The sequence below is a fragment of the Brachycentrus maculatus genome, unplaced genomic scaffold (assembly GCF_059751285.1).
Source record: "Brachycentrus maculatus isolate JH-2025_06_01 unplaced genomic scaffold, ASM5975128v1 h1tg000018l, whole genome shotgun sequence".
NCBI classification, from domain to species: Eukaryota; Metazoa; Arthropoda; class Insecta; order Trichoptera; family Brachycentridae; genus Brachycentrus; species Brachycentrus maculatus.
The window spans coordinates 1,276,190-1,293,094 of NW_028280772.1; the positions used below are offsets into that span (position 1 = coordinate 1,276,190).

Sequence of the window (16,905 nt, forward strand, 5' to 3'; positions counted from 1 at the left end):
AATATATCCAAATGTACTATTGCCGACCTTGATATTATCAATCAAATCAAATATCTTGATAATATTATCTATTCCTGTCATTTTAGCGTTTTTCATGGCAGTGATAATTGAAAATCATTAACATGGCACGGATGAATGCAATAAGATACGTCTTTTAAATATTAACAAAAAATGTACGACTTTTGAGTTTATTAATGTAAATACAATTTTCGCCATGGACAGTTTCCTTTTCGTGCATGTGAAATTATTCAATCATTTAAGTATAAGTAATAACTAATGACAGGTTATAAGACTTATTCCCATCTCAATAAACTTCTTCTATGAATGTTGAAATATCTGGATGTTACTATCTCCTAAATGAAAAAAAATTAAGAGCATTTTTCATTATATATGTACAGTAAGACCCCCTCAACACGAGAGATATGTTCCGGCACAAAACTAAATAATTATGCCTCAACAAGTATTGTGATGATATTAAAAGTGAGGCGAGATGTATGCGTAGGGTGGGTTTATAATGGAAAATTTGAAATAAAACAACATTAAATTTTCACATTTTTTTATTAGATAAAAAATATAGACAATCTAAAATAAATTCAAACCGGTTTATACACAGAAATAGGACAATCGTTACACTGAATTATGGAAGAAGCTGTAAATGCTCGCGGCTTCATTGGCACTTGGGTTCACAATGAGGAATTCCTTTACCAAACAATTTGGGACTGAAGCGTCCACAACAACGGCAATGGGATTCCGGCAATGGGCAATATAAATATGGGCACATTTTATATTGTCATATGAAAAAAAAATTAACTCTCAATATTTGTAAAGAAATATACGAAAATTTGCTTCATAAGAATAAAAGCCGACAGTATTGGTGAGGTGGTCGGGCTTCTTCTTCTTCGCGTACCGGTCCCACATGGTGGAGTACAGCTCCTCCAGTTCCTGCGTGTACTTCTCGCAGTCAAACAGCGGACTCGGCACTCTCTGGGTCCAGACCTTGGCTCGAACCGCCTTCAAGCTGAAATCAAAAACCGACTTAGTGTTCCAATAGTGCGAGGACCCGCTGGAGTCCACATACGTAAATAATTGTCACTCACTATTCTTTATCGTTTCCCAACTTGAGAGCGATGTTCCGATAGTGCCAGTGGTCCGTGGCGATCAGTTCCGGGCAGCCGAGAGCATACAGCTGCGAGGCGACAACCCTAATAACACATTCGCAAACATCTCAGTGAGTCGTGTCGCAAACATAACTATGTAACGAGAGTGTCAGGTAGGTAGTAGGCAGTGGGTACCTGGAAGCGTGGGTCTCTCCGGCCAGGGCGACGACTGGGGTGCCGGCCCAGAGCAGGTCCATGCTGGAAACGCGGCCGTTGCACAGCGGAGTCTCGAGGCAGATGTCGGCCAGCTGCCCGCGCCGCACGTGCTCCTCCTTGGATGCCCAATCCGAGAATATTATGCGATCGGGGTGGAGTCCTGAGAAGGAAACGCGAACTTTAACACCGAGCGGCGTTTCCCTATTATTATAGTATTATGCGAGCGTCGATAGGAAGTTACCCAGTTCCTGGGCGGAGCGCCGAACGTTGATTTCACCGCAGGACGAGTAGCGTATTAGCCAGAGCACCGAACGGGGCACGCGGAGCAGGATGTGCACCCACATGGCCAGCGTGTTCGGATCGATGAAGCACAGCCGGCCGAAGTTGCAGAACACGACGCTGGAGCCTGGCAGATGGTACTGATTCCGGCCGGTAAACTGAATATGCTGCGGGACCTGCTCGCCACGGGCCGCCTTGTTGTCGATTTGCTTGATGGCCAGCCCATTCTGCACCCGCACTCCGTTGACCGAAGTCTGCGAAACAAATGGGTTATTTTTTATTTAATAGGTCGATTTAACGGTAATTGTGTGTTGAAATAAGATAAGAAGTAATTACCCGAGTCTCCCTATGCGCGACCATATGAAGCATGGCAGATATGGTGGGTGGATCGAGAGTTAGCACCTTGTGGGAGATGTGCACCGTAGTCTTATCCGCTCGGTACTCTCGGTGCACTTCCTTCACGGAAGCGTTATTCTTCACCAGAGGAGAGAGGTCGGCCCCGTTGATGACGGCTACGGTGTCACCGTTATCGGCTATGAGCAGCCTCTCGCGCAGGTGCGGGAACATGCGCTCGTGGTCGCCCACGAAGAAGGTGTACGGCATGTAGGCCAGCTTCTCCGAGTACTGGTCGGCCATCTCTAGGGGGCTGGTTACGGCGTCCGTGATGATGTAGTCCATATAGTCGGCCCCGCTCGTCCCCGGGTAGCCCAGCCACATCACCTGGATCGGTGCCGGACGCAGCGCGAAGATGCCGTTGCGCGCTCCTCCGGTATGGCCGTTCAGGTTCACCAAAATGTGGATTTTGTCGTTGTGGATCATATCGGCGGCCTTGCCGTCGCACGGGATCGCGGAGAGGTCCACGAAATTATCGCACTCTCGGACAACTTTAGCCCTGAAACTGGTTCCATCGTCGGGCAATAGAGCGTAACAGAAAATCTCAAACTTGGATCGGTCGTGCATGCCGGGGACGGATTGCATGAGATGGGATGTGGAGCAGTCTCGGAAGCAGGCGCTGACGTAGCCGATGCGGATCCTGCCCTCGAGCTCGCGGCTGAACTCGTACGGGGGCTTGTTCAGCATGCGCACCTTTCTCTCGCACAGGCTGGCGTGCCGAACCGCAATCAGCTTCCTCAACTCGTCGGGCAGGGGATACACCACGGAGGGGTGGGGGTGGACGGACGGCAGGCTGCCCATCTGCAGCTGCTCGGTCACGATGCTGACGACCTTCCCCATGCGGGCGTCGTAGTCGCTCCAGTCGCCGACATATTGCAAGCAGTAGGCGAGATCGCAATAGGCGTCGGGGAAGTCGGGCTTCAGCTCGAGAGCGGTCCGGTAGGATCGGATGGCTTCGGGCATATTCCCCCAGCCCTTGTGGACGCTGGCGAGGTTGCAGTGAGCGTCCGCAAGCGTCGGCTTCATTAAGATGGCGGTCGTGTAGCAATCGAATGCTTGGGTTGCGTTTCCCATCTCCTTCAGAATATTGCCCGCATTGACAAAGGCATCCGGGAACAACGGCTGAATTTTGGTCGCTTCCACCAAATGGGCCAGGGCTTCGGCCAACTTCCCTGCAAGTGGAGAGTAATTGTACAGATTGCTTCTTACAAAGCGGTATAAAATTAAGTCCAAATTGAAGTACATCAAATCTTAGGGGTTTTCTTTTAAAGAACTTTTACTCTGACAATTTTGAGTTTGGAGATATTCGGTTATGATTCTATTGCGCATAATGCTTTTAAATTGATCGGGATAAATATGGTCGAGGACCGACGACTTTGGACGAAGAAGAGGAAAAATACATATTACTTTTTAAACGCCCAAAAAAATACTCCATTTTATATCCGGGCAGAAAATAACGATCGATAGAAATATACGAAATACAAAATGTTGAGAAATAAATATCGCAATAAAAAAGTGTTCGGGTTGTTTGCAAAATGTGTGATGTATGAGTTTTTGTAGATATTTCACGCTGTGAAAATTCTCTTAAATTACTTATAAAACAATAAACATAAATCAGATTCTGTAACAAAATACACTCAAAATTCATTTTTAACCTTTGTATTTTCAGAATCTGAGGTATCACCGTGAAATGGGCGACATTTTACTTAACAGATTCAGGTTAAAGTGACTAATTGCAAAAACAGCATCAACAGAATTTCAAAAACAAATGAAAAATCGGATTTTAACAACATTAATAAGTCTAACATTTAACAAGTTTACTGTTAAAAATAACACTACGTCAATACAATGTAATATATATGTTAGAAATTTTAATTTTAATTTAGTTTACGAATCGAACTAAGAACCTGTCGAAAGATGAACGTAACTATCCGAGGATACGGCATCCCCTCGGGATTCACGGCACTCACTTCCGCAAAGAAAACGAGGGAGAAAATTCATTTTAATACCGCGACCCCTATTTGATTTGTTGTGGCTTTATGTGAAACTCTCTCGCGGACAAGTGATTCCTTATTAGCACCGATGGATAAAAAAGCAAAGAGAGAACTGACACGAGAGAGATAAAAACTGATCTACTCCTCGTATAGGCGAGGTCTCGTTCGCATAAGGAAGGCCGAAAGAGGAAGCACCCTGCCTCCTGACCGCTGATCGGTCCGGAAGCACTCCTCCGTGCCACCCTCGGGTGATATCACACCCATATTGCGAATATGCAATATGCAAATGTACAATAATTTGCAATTTGCCTAAGGTGACCCGTTAGGGTAGGTACGTTCGGGAAAGATTAGTGTAGAGTATGGAGTGTGTATCGGTGTCGGAAAGTAGTTCAGTTCGGTTGACCGACCTCGCCGCTGCAGCACGAGGGCCAGGCCGTTGTGCGCGACGGCGGAGGAAGGCGCGGGCATCACGCGCAGCGCCTCGAGGTAGAGGCGCGCGGCCTGCCCGAGGAGGCCCTGCTCGCGCTTGGTGGTGGCGAGCATGTGGAGCGAGCCGGGGTGCGCGGGGCACAGGCGCAGCGCCGCGTTGTAGCAGTCCTCCGCCTCCCCGAACTGCCCCTTCCGCCTGAGCGCGTTGCCGAGGTTGCAGTGCGCGTCCGGGAAGTCGGGCTGCAGCTCGATGGCGCGCCGGTACGCGGCGATGGCCGGGTCCGTGAGCCCCTCCCCGTAGTACGCGTTGCCCAGCCCGCAGTGCAGCGCCGCATTGTCGGGGTCGAAGTCTAGAGCCCTCAGGCAAAGGGACGACACCTTCCTGGAAACAACTCACCTATTGAGGACATATAGATATCTCAATATACAATAGATGGAGAAGAATTTAAATTAAGTTTTAAGAAAGCTTTCGATTTAACTTTTACTCGATAAGCACTACCGTTTCTGAAATTCCGCATCATTTTAAAATCAAATATTGGTGTATAAATCTGAGTTTTCTCCACTCGGGAGTTATTGTTACATTTTTTTACATATCGACATAGATGAAGAAGAATATGGCGTTTTTAATTTAAGTTTTACTTGATAAATACCAATATTTCTTAAATTTCGCACAAAGTTGACGAAAGAATATGGAGGTCTGGGTATTTACAGGGCTTGCGACCTCTCATAGGCTGGTTAGTTAGTATATCATAATATAATTTATGTATTTAATGTTAAATCAAACACTCGTTGTTTTGAGTCTACCAAGTTGTATTTTATTGTTAAGAAAAAAAGGCACATGAAAAAATCAATTGTTTCGCCTAGATATGGCATTTTCAATCGAATGTGAAGATTAAATGAACTTTATATAGCTATACGCTTCTAGGTACTCGGGTAATAGTTTTAACACGTGCAGTAATCATTTACGGGAGGGAGACAATAGTTCACGGGGCACGTAGGTACGTATACTTGTATTCATTTTCAGGGAAAGGAACAATTCATCGACAAGGTATTGTGAGACCATTAATGTTTTTATAGCTTAAGACAAATGTCGATGATACTATAATACTATAGTGTCATTTGACTCCAATGCGTGACTCGAGTGTTCAACGGGTAATGTGACATGTAGGTACATATGTATAATTAATTCTATTTATTTCCTGGGAAAGGAAGAATCTATTGACATGACAATTGTGAGAGAATTAATGTTTTAAAGCTAAAGAAAATTATTAGGTTATATTATAAAAGGTTTTTGTTATTTGACTCCAATACGCGACTTGAGTATTATCAAGAGATGTCAAAAAATGCAAACGTACAATTTAACTCAAGATCAAATTTTTAAAATAACTTGTAATAAAAAAACTGTGACTTTGTTCAAATTAATATTACCGATTTAGTGTCAGAATTATTTTTACTACGAACCTTGATCGTTAAAACATGATTACATAAACTTATTGAAATTACATTACGACCAAGATGATACTGCATCAATTTAGATGTGCGTTTTATGCACCGGTGGTTACGAATAAGTGACAAAAAAGGAATGAACAAAGAAAAGACATCATTAGGAAAACAAAATGGTCAGGGTTATAAATGACACGAAAATGTGACAAAACGCGAGTCAAAATCTATTATTCTTATTAGAATATAGTATTTCATATCTGTGGCTATTTATAAAGTTAGAAAAAGTGCATTTTGAAAAGAATCTATAAAGTTTTGACAGTAACATCAAAATGTCATTCATATGAAATATTTCGAAACAAAACGCATTATAAAAAAAAACTTAATTCAGATAGTGAAAGACAATATTTAAAAAAATGTCCATGTCAATATGTCGACAGTCCAGTCGGAAATTTCTCGTAATAATGGCGTACTGGAGAGACCTACCATAGATTAGTGATTAGAAATGAAGTCGCATTGAATTTTTAATATAAAAAAAGGGTATAAATTCATTAATGAGAAATTTATAAAGGCGGGATATTCGATAGCCCGCAACTTAATTTTCTTTAAAACCAAGTACCATTTAACCAAAATCACTGGTAAACGAGTGGAGGCTTCATAAAATGAAGGTTAGGAGTTTTAAAATATTGATAATTTTTTTTCAATAAATATCCAAAAAAATATCAAAGGTATTCTAAAAAAAAAAATTGGGCCGAAACACGTCTGGCCTCTCGCGCAACCGGTCGCTTACTGACTATGGTAACCACTGAATTAAAGTTACAACTAATAATTTACCTAAATCAATCCGACTAACCGTTCCACTAATTATGACTTGGCGCAACTCGCTAAAAAATTAATAGAGTTATATTCGTCTTAATTAAACTAAATGCAATATTTACTAAATGAAAAATAACAAATTAATGAAAAATAACAAAGCTCTAGGTGAAGACGGGGTAAATAGAAGCTAATAGCTAATAAGAAGTTAATAGAAGCCATAAAAGTACTATCGGACAAATGTCCGGAACGAGGCAGGATACCTAGTGGCTGGCAAAATGCTGAGGTAAAAGTTTTATTTAAAAAAGGATACAGCGACAATCCAGAAAATTGTCGACCCGTTGGTTTGCTTTCTCATCTGTACAAGTTGCTAACAAAGATCATAACAAAACGCTCAACCCTAAAATGTTATACTCATCGACCTGTAGAACGAGCTGGCTCGAGCACATCCAGACATTAAGACTGCTCATAGAGAAAACAACAAGTGAATAGCTTTTATTGATTATCAAACAGCGTTTGATTCAGTTGACAATTATCGAGGCACTCCGAAATGCAAGAATAGTTTCTGGATATGTACAATTGATCAATTTTATACATGATAATGCAACTGTGCCTGCTTAAATTGATGACCACACTAGAACTGAAATAATAAAAGTACAAAAAGGTGGGTGGGTTGTCGATAAGTGTGTACATAATCCTAATTTTAAAATTATTAATGAACAAATCAGCCTAATATCTTCACCACTGTTATATAATACTGTCATTGTACATCATTTCTCTTTATGTAAAAGCTTTCATGATGCATAATTGAGAAACAAAGAATTTTTAACCACATTTACATCTGCATATGCAAATTCTTAAAAACAGTTAATAATAATACACACATCTGTGTTTATATAAATCCCTGATAATACTTCAGTCACATATTGGAATCAAATAAAAATAACCTTTTATAATATTACCAACAAAGTCTTTAGCTTTAAAACATTAATTCTCTCACAATTGCAATCATCGTCAATAGATTCTTCCCTTCCCAGGAAATAAATAGAATTAATTATACATATGAACCTACATGTCCCATTACCCGTTGAACACTCGAGTCACGCATTGGAGTCAAATGACACTATAGTATCATAGTATCATCAACATTTGTCATAAGCTATAAAAAACATAAATGGTCTCACAATACCGTGTCTATGAATTGTTCCTTTCCCTGAAAATGAATACAAGTATACGTAGCTACATGCCCCGTTAACTATAGTCGTCTCCCTCCCGTAAATGATTGCTGCACATGTTAAAACTGTTACCCGAGTACCCAGAAGTGTATAGCTATATATGGACCGTCAGTCCGTTTAATCTTCACATTCGTTTGAATATGCCATAACTAGGCGGAACAACTGTCACAAAAATTGACCTTTTAACAGTAAAATACAACTTAGTAGACTCAAAAAATCAGTGTTTGATTTAACATTCAATACATAAATTAAATCAAATCCACAAATCAATATCATCACATATACCAGCTTCATCTACGTAGAGATGTCAAAATATGCAAGCGTACAATTAACTCGAGTAAACATTTTAAAAATAATTTGTAAAAAAAACCAGTGGCTTTGTTCAAATTAATATTATCAATTTAGTGTCAGAATTATTTTTACTATAAACCTTGATCGTTAAAACATGACTACATAAACTTATTGTAATTACGTAACGACCAAGATGATACTGCATCAATTCAGATGTGCGATTTATGCACCGGTGGTTACGAATAAGTTACAAAAAAGGAAAGAGCAAAGTAAAGACATCATTAGGAAAACAAAATGGTCAGGGTTATAAATGACACGAAAATGTGACAAAACGCGAGACATATTATATTATTCTTATTAGAATATAGTATTTCATATCTGTGGCTATTATAAAGTTAGATAAAGTGCATTTTAAAAAGAATCCATAAAGAATCTATAAAGTTGTGACAATAACATCAAAATGTCATTCATATGAAATATTTCGAAAAAAACGCATTTAAAAAAAAAACGTAATTCAGACAGTGAAAGAGAATAAAAAAGCATTTACAATGAATGATCCATCTATCTACAAGGATCGAACATCGATAATCGATTTAGAAAATATGCATTTTTGACAATGTCATTGAGATGGAATATTTCGAACAAAACCGCATTACTTAATAAAAAAAACTTAATTCAGCCAGTGAAAGACTATAAAATATTTAAAAAAAACCATTTACAATACTTGAACATCCTTGGGGTCCATGTTAGTAGTAACTTTGAAATAGTCGACCGTCCAGTAGGAAATTTATCGTGGTAATGGCGTACTGGAGAGACTACCATAGATAAAAGATTAGAAATTAAGTCGTATTGAATTTTTAATAAAAAAAAAAAAAAAACAGAAAAGGGTATAAATTCATTAATGAGAAATTTATAAAGGCGGGACATTCGATAGCCCGCAATTTAATTTTCTTTTTAAACCACTTGGTTAAAAATAACTTGGTTATAATGGTACTTACCATTTAACCAAAATCACTGGTAAACGAGTGGAGGCTTAATAAAATGAAGGTTAGGAGTTTTAAAATATTGATAAATTTTTTTCAATAAATATTCAAAAAAATATTAAATGTATTCTAAATAAAAAATTATTTTGGGCCGAGACACGTCTGGCCCCTCGCGCAACCGGCCGCTTACTGATTATGGTAACCACTGAATTAAAGATACAGCTAATAATTTACCTAAATCGATCCGACTAACCGTTCCACTAATTATGACTTGGCGCAACTCGCTAAAAATTAATAGAGTTATATTCGTCTTAATTAAACTAAATGGAATATTTACTACCATTCAAACCAGTAAAAACTCTCGAACAAAACTATCAGAAAAGAGATAAGAAGAGACATTAGAAGATATAAAACAGAGCTCATAGAAGAAACGATAGAAAGTAATAAAAATATGAAAGTCTCGAAACGAATATGATCTCGAGGAAACTGCAACATGACTGAAATAAAAGATCGAAATGGAATTGTCTGAAGAGAGAAACATTCTTAATGCAAAACTTTACACATCACATATTAACAAAAAACAAAAAATACAGTAGAACAGAAGATTTGCCAGAAGTTGAAATAAACGAAATGGAAAACGGCTTTAAAAGAAATGAAAAATAACAAAGCTCTAGGTGAAGACGAGGTAACGAGTTAATAGAAGCCATAAAAGTACTATTGGACAAATATCCGGAACGAGGCAGGATACCTAGTGGCTGGCAAAAAGGCTGAGGTAAAAGTTTTATTTAAAAAAGGAGACAGCGACAATCTAGAAAACTATCGACCCGTTGGTTTGCTTTCTCATCTGTACAAGTTGCTAACAAAGATCATAACAAATCGCTCAACCCTAAAATGTTATACTCATCGACCTGTAGAACGAGCTGGCTCGAGCACATCCAGACATTAAGACAGCTCATAGAGAAAACAACAAGTGAATAGCTTTTATTGATTATCAAACAGCGTTTGATTCAGTTGAGAATTATCGAGGCACTCCAAAATGCAAGAATAGACTCTGGATATGTACAATTGATCAATTTTATACATGATAATGCAACTGTGCCTGCTTAAATTGATGACCACACTAGAACTGAAATAATAAAAGTACAAAAAGGTGGGTGGGTTGTCGATAAGTGTGTAAATAATCCTAATTTTAAAATTATTAATGAACCAATCAGCCTAATATCTTCACCACTGTTATATAATACTGTCATTGTACATCATTTCCCTTTATGTAAAAGCTTTCATGATGCATAATTGAGAAAAAAAGAATTTTTAACCACATTTACATCTGCATATGCAAATTCTTAAAAATAGTTAATAATAATACACACATCTGTGTTTGTATAAATCCTTGATAATACTTCAGTCACATATTGGAATCAACTAAAAATAACCTTTTATAATATTACCAACAAAGTCTTTAGCTTTAAAACATTCATTCTCTCACAATTGCCATCATCGTCAATAGATTCTTCCCTTCCCAGGAAATAAATAGAATTAATTATACATATGAACCTACATGTCCCATTACCCGTTGAACACTCGAGTCACGCATTGGAGTCAAATGACACTATAGTATCATAGTATCATCAACATTTGTCATAAGCTATAAAAAAACATAAATGGTCTCACAATACCGTGTCTATGAATTGTTCCTTTCCCTGAAAATGAATACAAGTATACGTAGCTACATGCCCCGTTAACTATAGTCGTCTCCCTCCCGTAAATGATTGCTGCACATGTTAAAACTGTTACCCGAGTACCCAGAAGTGTATAGCTATATATGGACCGTCAGTCCGTTTAATCTTCACATTCGTTTGAATATGCCATAACTAGGCGGAACAACTGTCACAAAAATTGACCTTTTAACAGTAAAATACAACTTAGTAGACTCAAAAAATCAGATTTAACATTCAATACATAAATTAAATCAAATCTACAAATCAATATCATCACATATACCAGCTTCATCTACGTAGAGATGTCAAAATATGCAAGCGTACAATTAACTCGAGTAAACATTTTAAAAATAATTTGTAAAAAAACCAGTGGCTTTGTTCAAATTAATATTATCAATTTAGTGTCAGAATTATTTTTACTATGAACCTTGATTGTTAAAACATGATTACATAAACTCATTGTAATTACATAACGACCAAGATGATACTGCATCAATTCAGATGTGCGATTTATGCACCGGTGGTTACGAATAAGTTACAAAAAAGGAATGAGCAAATAAATACATCATTAGGAAAACAAAATGGTCAGGGTTATAAATGACACGAAAATGTGACAAAACGCGAGACATATTATATTATTCTTATTAGAATATAGTATTTCATATCTGTGGCTATTATAAAGTTAGATAAAGTGCATTTGAAAAAGAATCCATAAAAAATCTATAAAGTTGTGACAATAACATCAAAATGTCATTCATATGAAATATTTCGAAAAAAAACGCATTTAAAAAAAAACGTAATTCATTAAAGTAAACTATTATTCTTATTAGAATATAGTATTTCATATCTGTGGCTATTATAAAGTTGGATAAAGTGCATTTTAAAAAGAATCCATAAAGAATCTATAAAGTTGTGACAATAACATCAAAATGTCATTCATATGAAATATTTCGAAAAAAAAGGCATTTAAAAAAAAAAACGTAATTCAGACAGTGAAAGAGAATAAAAAAGCATTTACAATGAATGATCCATCTATCTACGAGGATCGAACATCGATAATCGATTTAGAAAATATGCATTTTTGACAATGTCATTGAGATGGAATATTTCGAACAAAACCGCATTACTTAATAAAAAAAACTTAATTCAGCCAGTGAAAGACTATAAAATATTAAAAAAAAACCATTTACAATACTTGAACATCCTTGGGGTCCATGTTAGTAATAACTTTGAAATAGTCAACCGTGCAGTAGGAAATTTATCGTAGTAATGGCGTACTGGAGAGACCTGCCATAGATAAGTGATTAGAAATTAAGTCTTATTAAAAAAAAATTAAATTAAAATAAATATTAAATATTTTTTTAAAAGTAAAAAACAGAAAAGGGTATAAATTCATTACTGAGAAATCGATTAAGACGGCCCGCAACTTAATTTTCTTTAAATCCACGTAACATTTAACCAAAATCACTGGTAAACGAGTGGAGGCTTAAAATTTTTTTCTCATTTTTCAATAAATATCCACAAAAAAACAAACTCCAATATGTATTCTAAAAAAAATTTCGTGTGTGCGGAGACACGTCTGGCCCCTCGCGCAGCCGGTCGCTTGCTGATTATGGCAACCACTGAATTAAAATTATGACTTGGCATAACTCGCTAAACGCGCTAAAAAAAATGAATAGCATATGTCTTAATTAAACTAAATGGAATATTTACTATACAAATCATCCAAGCATATTCTCCTACAAGTGCCTCTGAAGATGAAGAAGTGGAGAAATCTGAAAAAGCAAAGCTAGTTATTATAACCGGTGACTTTAATATCAAATGACACTCTCCAGTTACTCGAAGAACGCAAAACTCTCGATAGGGATTCAAAACAGTATAGACTCTTGAACTAAATTATCAGGAATGAGATAAGAAAAGGCATTAGAAGATATAATAGAGAGCTCATGAAAGGAACGATGGGAAGTAATAAAAATATGAAAGTCGGAAAACAAAAAATACATACAGAACAAAAGATTTGCCAAAAGTTGAAATAAACGAAATAGAAAATTGCTCTAAAACAAATGAAACATGACAAAGCTTCAAGTGAAGATCTTTTAACAAGTGATATGCTTAAGCTGAGGGAAACCATAAAAGTATTATTAAACAAATGCTATTACAGAAAACAACAAGTGAATAGCTTTTCTTGTTAGCAAAGAGCGTTTGATTCAGTTGAAAAGTGGGCAATCGTCGAGGCACTCCAAAATGCAAGAATAGACTCTAGATATGTATGCAATCAATAAATTGTATATTTGATAATGCAACTATGACTGTTTTAATTGATGAAAACACTAAAATTTAAAAAAATAAATATACAAAAAGGTGTGCGACCATGCGACACAATTTCGCCAAAGCTATTCACTTTAGCCCTGGAAGATGTATTTATAACCCTCAACTGGGATAGCGAGGGGCTGAAGATAGATGGCACATATCTGAATCACCTCGACTGCTTGACAGCTGATGATATATTAGCTATAAATGAAAGCATCGATTAACTAAGCCTAATGATAAATTAAGAATCGCACGAGGCCTCTAGAATAAATAATAATTAAATACGAACTTCCGAATACCAGATCATCTCTGTCAATAATGAAATCCTACAAATAGTAGACGAGTACATATATCTTGGACAAAAGATAAAACTGGGCAAGAAGAACCAAACGGCGGAGCTGTCGAGAAGAATAGGGCCGAGTAGGGCGGCTTTCGGAAAACTCAAACAGATTCTGCAAAATAAGGAGATTCCGACTTGTCTAAAAAGGAAAGTGTACGAATCCTGCATACTGCCAGTGAACACATATGCATATGCACTAGAGACTATAGAGAATGCGGAGAAGCTCGAGTGCACACTGCGATCCGCGGAAAGATCCACGCTTCCCAATAATTCTACGATGGAGACCTCGGGAGAACAAATGAGCAAGACCCCAAAAGAGATGGTGGGGGGTAAAAACTGGCTGCAAGCAGCAACCGACCGGAGGAAAGAAGGGGAAGAGGCCTATATCCAGCAGTGGAGGTCAGAGGGCTCATTAAGAAGAAGAAGAAAGATAACGCGCTAGCCGTTTGGATTTGACATCTTGGTCGTTCGCGGTAGAATTGCACTCGGTTGAGGTTCCGACGGATTAAACCTGATTTGAACGTCTATGACAAACTAACCGACTAGCCGTGGGCAGAGAGAGAAGAACGCCACACCACTCTGTCTTTGCGCGCATTTTTCACCCCTTCCACATTCGTACATCATGCAAAACCGGTGTTTTAAGAAAAAAAAGTTACCTTCATTAAGAGGAAATTATATTGCGACTCGACGAATACTGGACCATAATCGGCCGCTGTAATTGCAAAATTTTTGAATTTGTCTAAAATTCCATCGAAAATTCGTTCCACGAGCAAGTTCTTTGTGAACTTAAATTTTTATTTATTTCTTAGTCGCACTCTGATTTAGACGAGTCCACCGAGGCTTGCAGGGTCAAATTGGCTGCTGGCTTCTTGACAAACCTTTCCGAGTTTGTCTGTTTCTTCCTCTTCTTCAACACCTGCCGGAAACAACGGGCAAGAGAGCTCCCCAATCTCTCTCCGTTTGAGCAGGATGTCCTCGGTGGCAGCAGTTGAGATTGGTTGATTCCATTGCTCCTCCTCGTTGTCAGATACATTATATACCTATAATTACAAGAATACACTGTACTTATACCTATAATTTCTTCACTTCATACCATTCCCAGTGCAGTGAGTACAGTGAGTACAGTGAGCACGCAGAAACTATTATACAGATAAACAATGTATTGTAAAAATATGCACAAATGTAACTTTTCTGAGGTGTAGCCATCACCTTGAAATAAAGAAAATGTCCACCAAATGTTTCTCAGATATCAACCACCACCGATAAGTGCCATCGCCAATATAATGTCATGCATAGAATGACTAATTAAGTACAAAAATTCCCATTCAGCACTTAGCTCAAAATAATTAAACCTAGGTTTGAGTCACGGTATTATCACTTCTAGGAACAATTAATAGATACTTATGAACCTAGAAAGTCCAAAATTTCTTCACTTGTACACAAATTTACGTCAAAATTAGAGTTTCATTCGTGTAAAGTCTACATGTAGCTTTGCGTTTAAAGCATAAAATTGGAAAATGTGTTGGAATAAACGTAATCAATATCTTAGTTCTATTTTTTACGGGTTCGGCTATTTGCATCAATTTTGTGGAAAGAATATGGGATTTAAAAAAATATTAACGCAAAAAAAAAATAAAATCTCAAAGCTGAAATACATTAAAATCCATCCATTCGCAAGAAGAGTACAGGCATGTTGATTGATTTTTGAATGATTGTTCCGAAGATTGAAATTGGTCATTTGGAAAATTCAGTTTATATCTTTCGTAGAGCTTGTTGTTGAGCAATTCATAAAAATGAAGTTGATTTTTCCACTAAACATTTCGTCTCAAGCGAGGGGCAGAATTGTTTTGCGATGCAACGATATAATATTTTATCTAATTGCGATTGAAAATCAGTACTCGACCAGTTACGAAATTCTTTTATCTTATTGCTGCGGTAACCCACGTCGATTTGCGATTTTTGCTAACGGTTTTTTCAAATATTACGTAAAATACTTTCTAAGACAAATTTAAATTAAAATATTTCAAACAATTATAAAACGATTCCACCGACAAATTTGTATCGCCTTCCCATTGCTGAGGATTATCAGCTATCTCAGTTAATAAGTCAATTAGATTCTTTTTTTGTTCAAACATAATATTTACCATTAGAAAAGTTCTTTTTTGTTCAAATATAATATTTATCGTTAGAAAAAGCACGCAATACCAACAAGATGAGAGCAACCGGCAATCCAACGCGTTTTGTAAACTGTCCGATTAAACTTCCTTTTATGTAAATTAACAGTTTGCGATATTTTTAAATCGGCAGTACATAGTATCATGTCTTTTTTTTAAATAAAATTTAAAGCGCTCACCTTTCCATTATAAATTGATTCGGCCGTTTCCGAACTCATTATGACGTATGAATACGTAAGAAAACTTATTCAAATCTTCATTTTTTCAATAATAACTCATATAATATGCATAAAACTCGTCGATGACAGCACAGACTAACTAAGATGACAGTCTGACGGAAGAGTAAAGAGATAATAATCATAAAGATCTGTGTAAAGACGATTGTAGCGCTTTCATGTAGCTCAAGTTCACATTAATAAAGCTGCCTGCTAAATTCCATACAAAATGCCATATGTGTACCAAACTACTAATAAATGGTAAGAGTTACATTTTTAAACCTTCAAGTCAAAAATATAAGCCATTTTGCTGGAACCAGAAGCCTGTACTGAAGGCAATAAGAGATGGCTAATCTTGTGTCGCCTGCACCTGCAACAGTTTGGCTATTCTCGGCTCGTGCCAGCTGCTACGTAAAGTCGCCAAATGACGTCCCTATTTTGTAAAATATAAACAAAAAATAATAAATAAAACGTCAAAGTTTAGGTCGAACATTCCTTTATTCATTTAAATAGTTACTATTTTTACAAAAACAGTTTTGACAAAAAAGTAGCAATTGTTACAATATATTTTGGGCTCCTAATTACGTCGGATGATACGGGGACGATATGAGATCACAATAATCAGTAATAGCATTTTTAACAGTAACTACTAGTAATCATTCATAATAACAGTATCGACTCGGACTTTTGTTTATCATTGGTATACATTAAGTAATTTGGATTCTCAAAAAAACAAAATTGGATCACTGTCCACTATCTTCTTTGTCAGTAAAAACTAGAGTTGGGTCATCATCAGACATGTCCTCATCAGAAGGTTTATTCTTTCGTATCTTTTTGGTTTTCTTTCTGTTGCTTCCTGTAGTATTTTTCTCGACATTTCTACCTCTCCTTTTCCCCGCTTTTCTCTTTTTTTACATACCGCAATCGCCGCTACATTCTGTACAAAGGATTGTATTAGACTCGTGAAGTGTTTAAAAC

General features: G+C 37.2%; 1 protein-coding gene across 2 annotated transcripts; it reads right to left on the reverse strand.

The window, feature by feature from the left end:
- Positions 1–542: 542 nt before the first annotated feature.
- Positions 543–16,327, reverse strand: LOC148313152 (UDP-N-acetylglucosamine--peptide N-acetylglucosaminyltransferase 110 kDa subunit-like). 2 transcript variants are annotated; one of them, XM_088267648.1, is made up of 8 exons: positions 15,892–16,045; positions 14,417–14,578; positions 4,387–4,790; positions 1,929–3,157; positions 1,555–1,846; positions 1,293–1,473; positions 1,098–1,202; positions 543–1,018 (listed from the first exon to the last, which is right to left on the reverse strand). In XM_088267648.1, exons 1-8 carry the CDS (start codon positions 15,897–15,899, stop codon positions 814–816), a joined length of 2,586 nt encoding a protein of 861 aa, XP_088123774.1. In that variant the 5' UTR covers positions 15,900–16,045; the 3' UTR covers positions 543–813. The 2 variants fall into 2 exon arrangements, with proteins under 2 accessions (XP_088123774.1, XP_088123781.1); XM_088267655.1 differs by lacking the exon at positions 15,892–16,045 and adding an exon at positions 16,200–16,327 and having other exon boundaries at positions 553–1,018.
- Between the last annotated feature and the right edge of the window lie 578 nt (positions 16,328–16,905).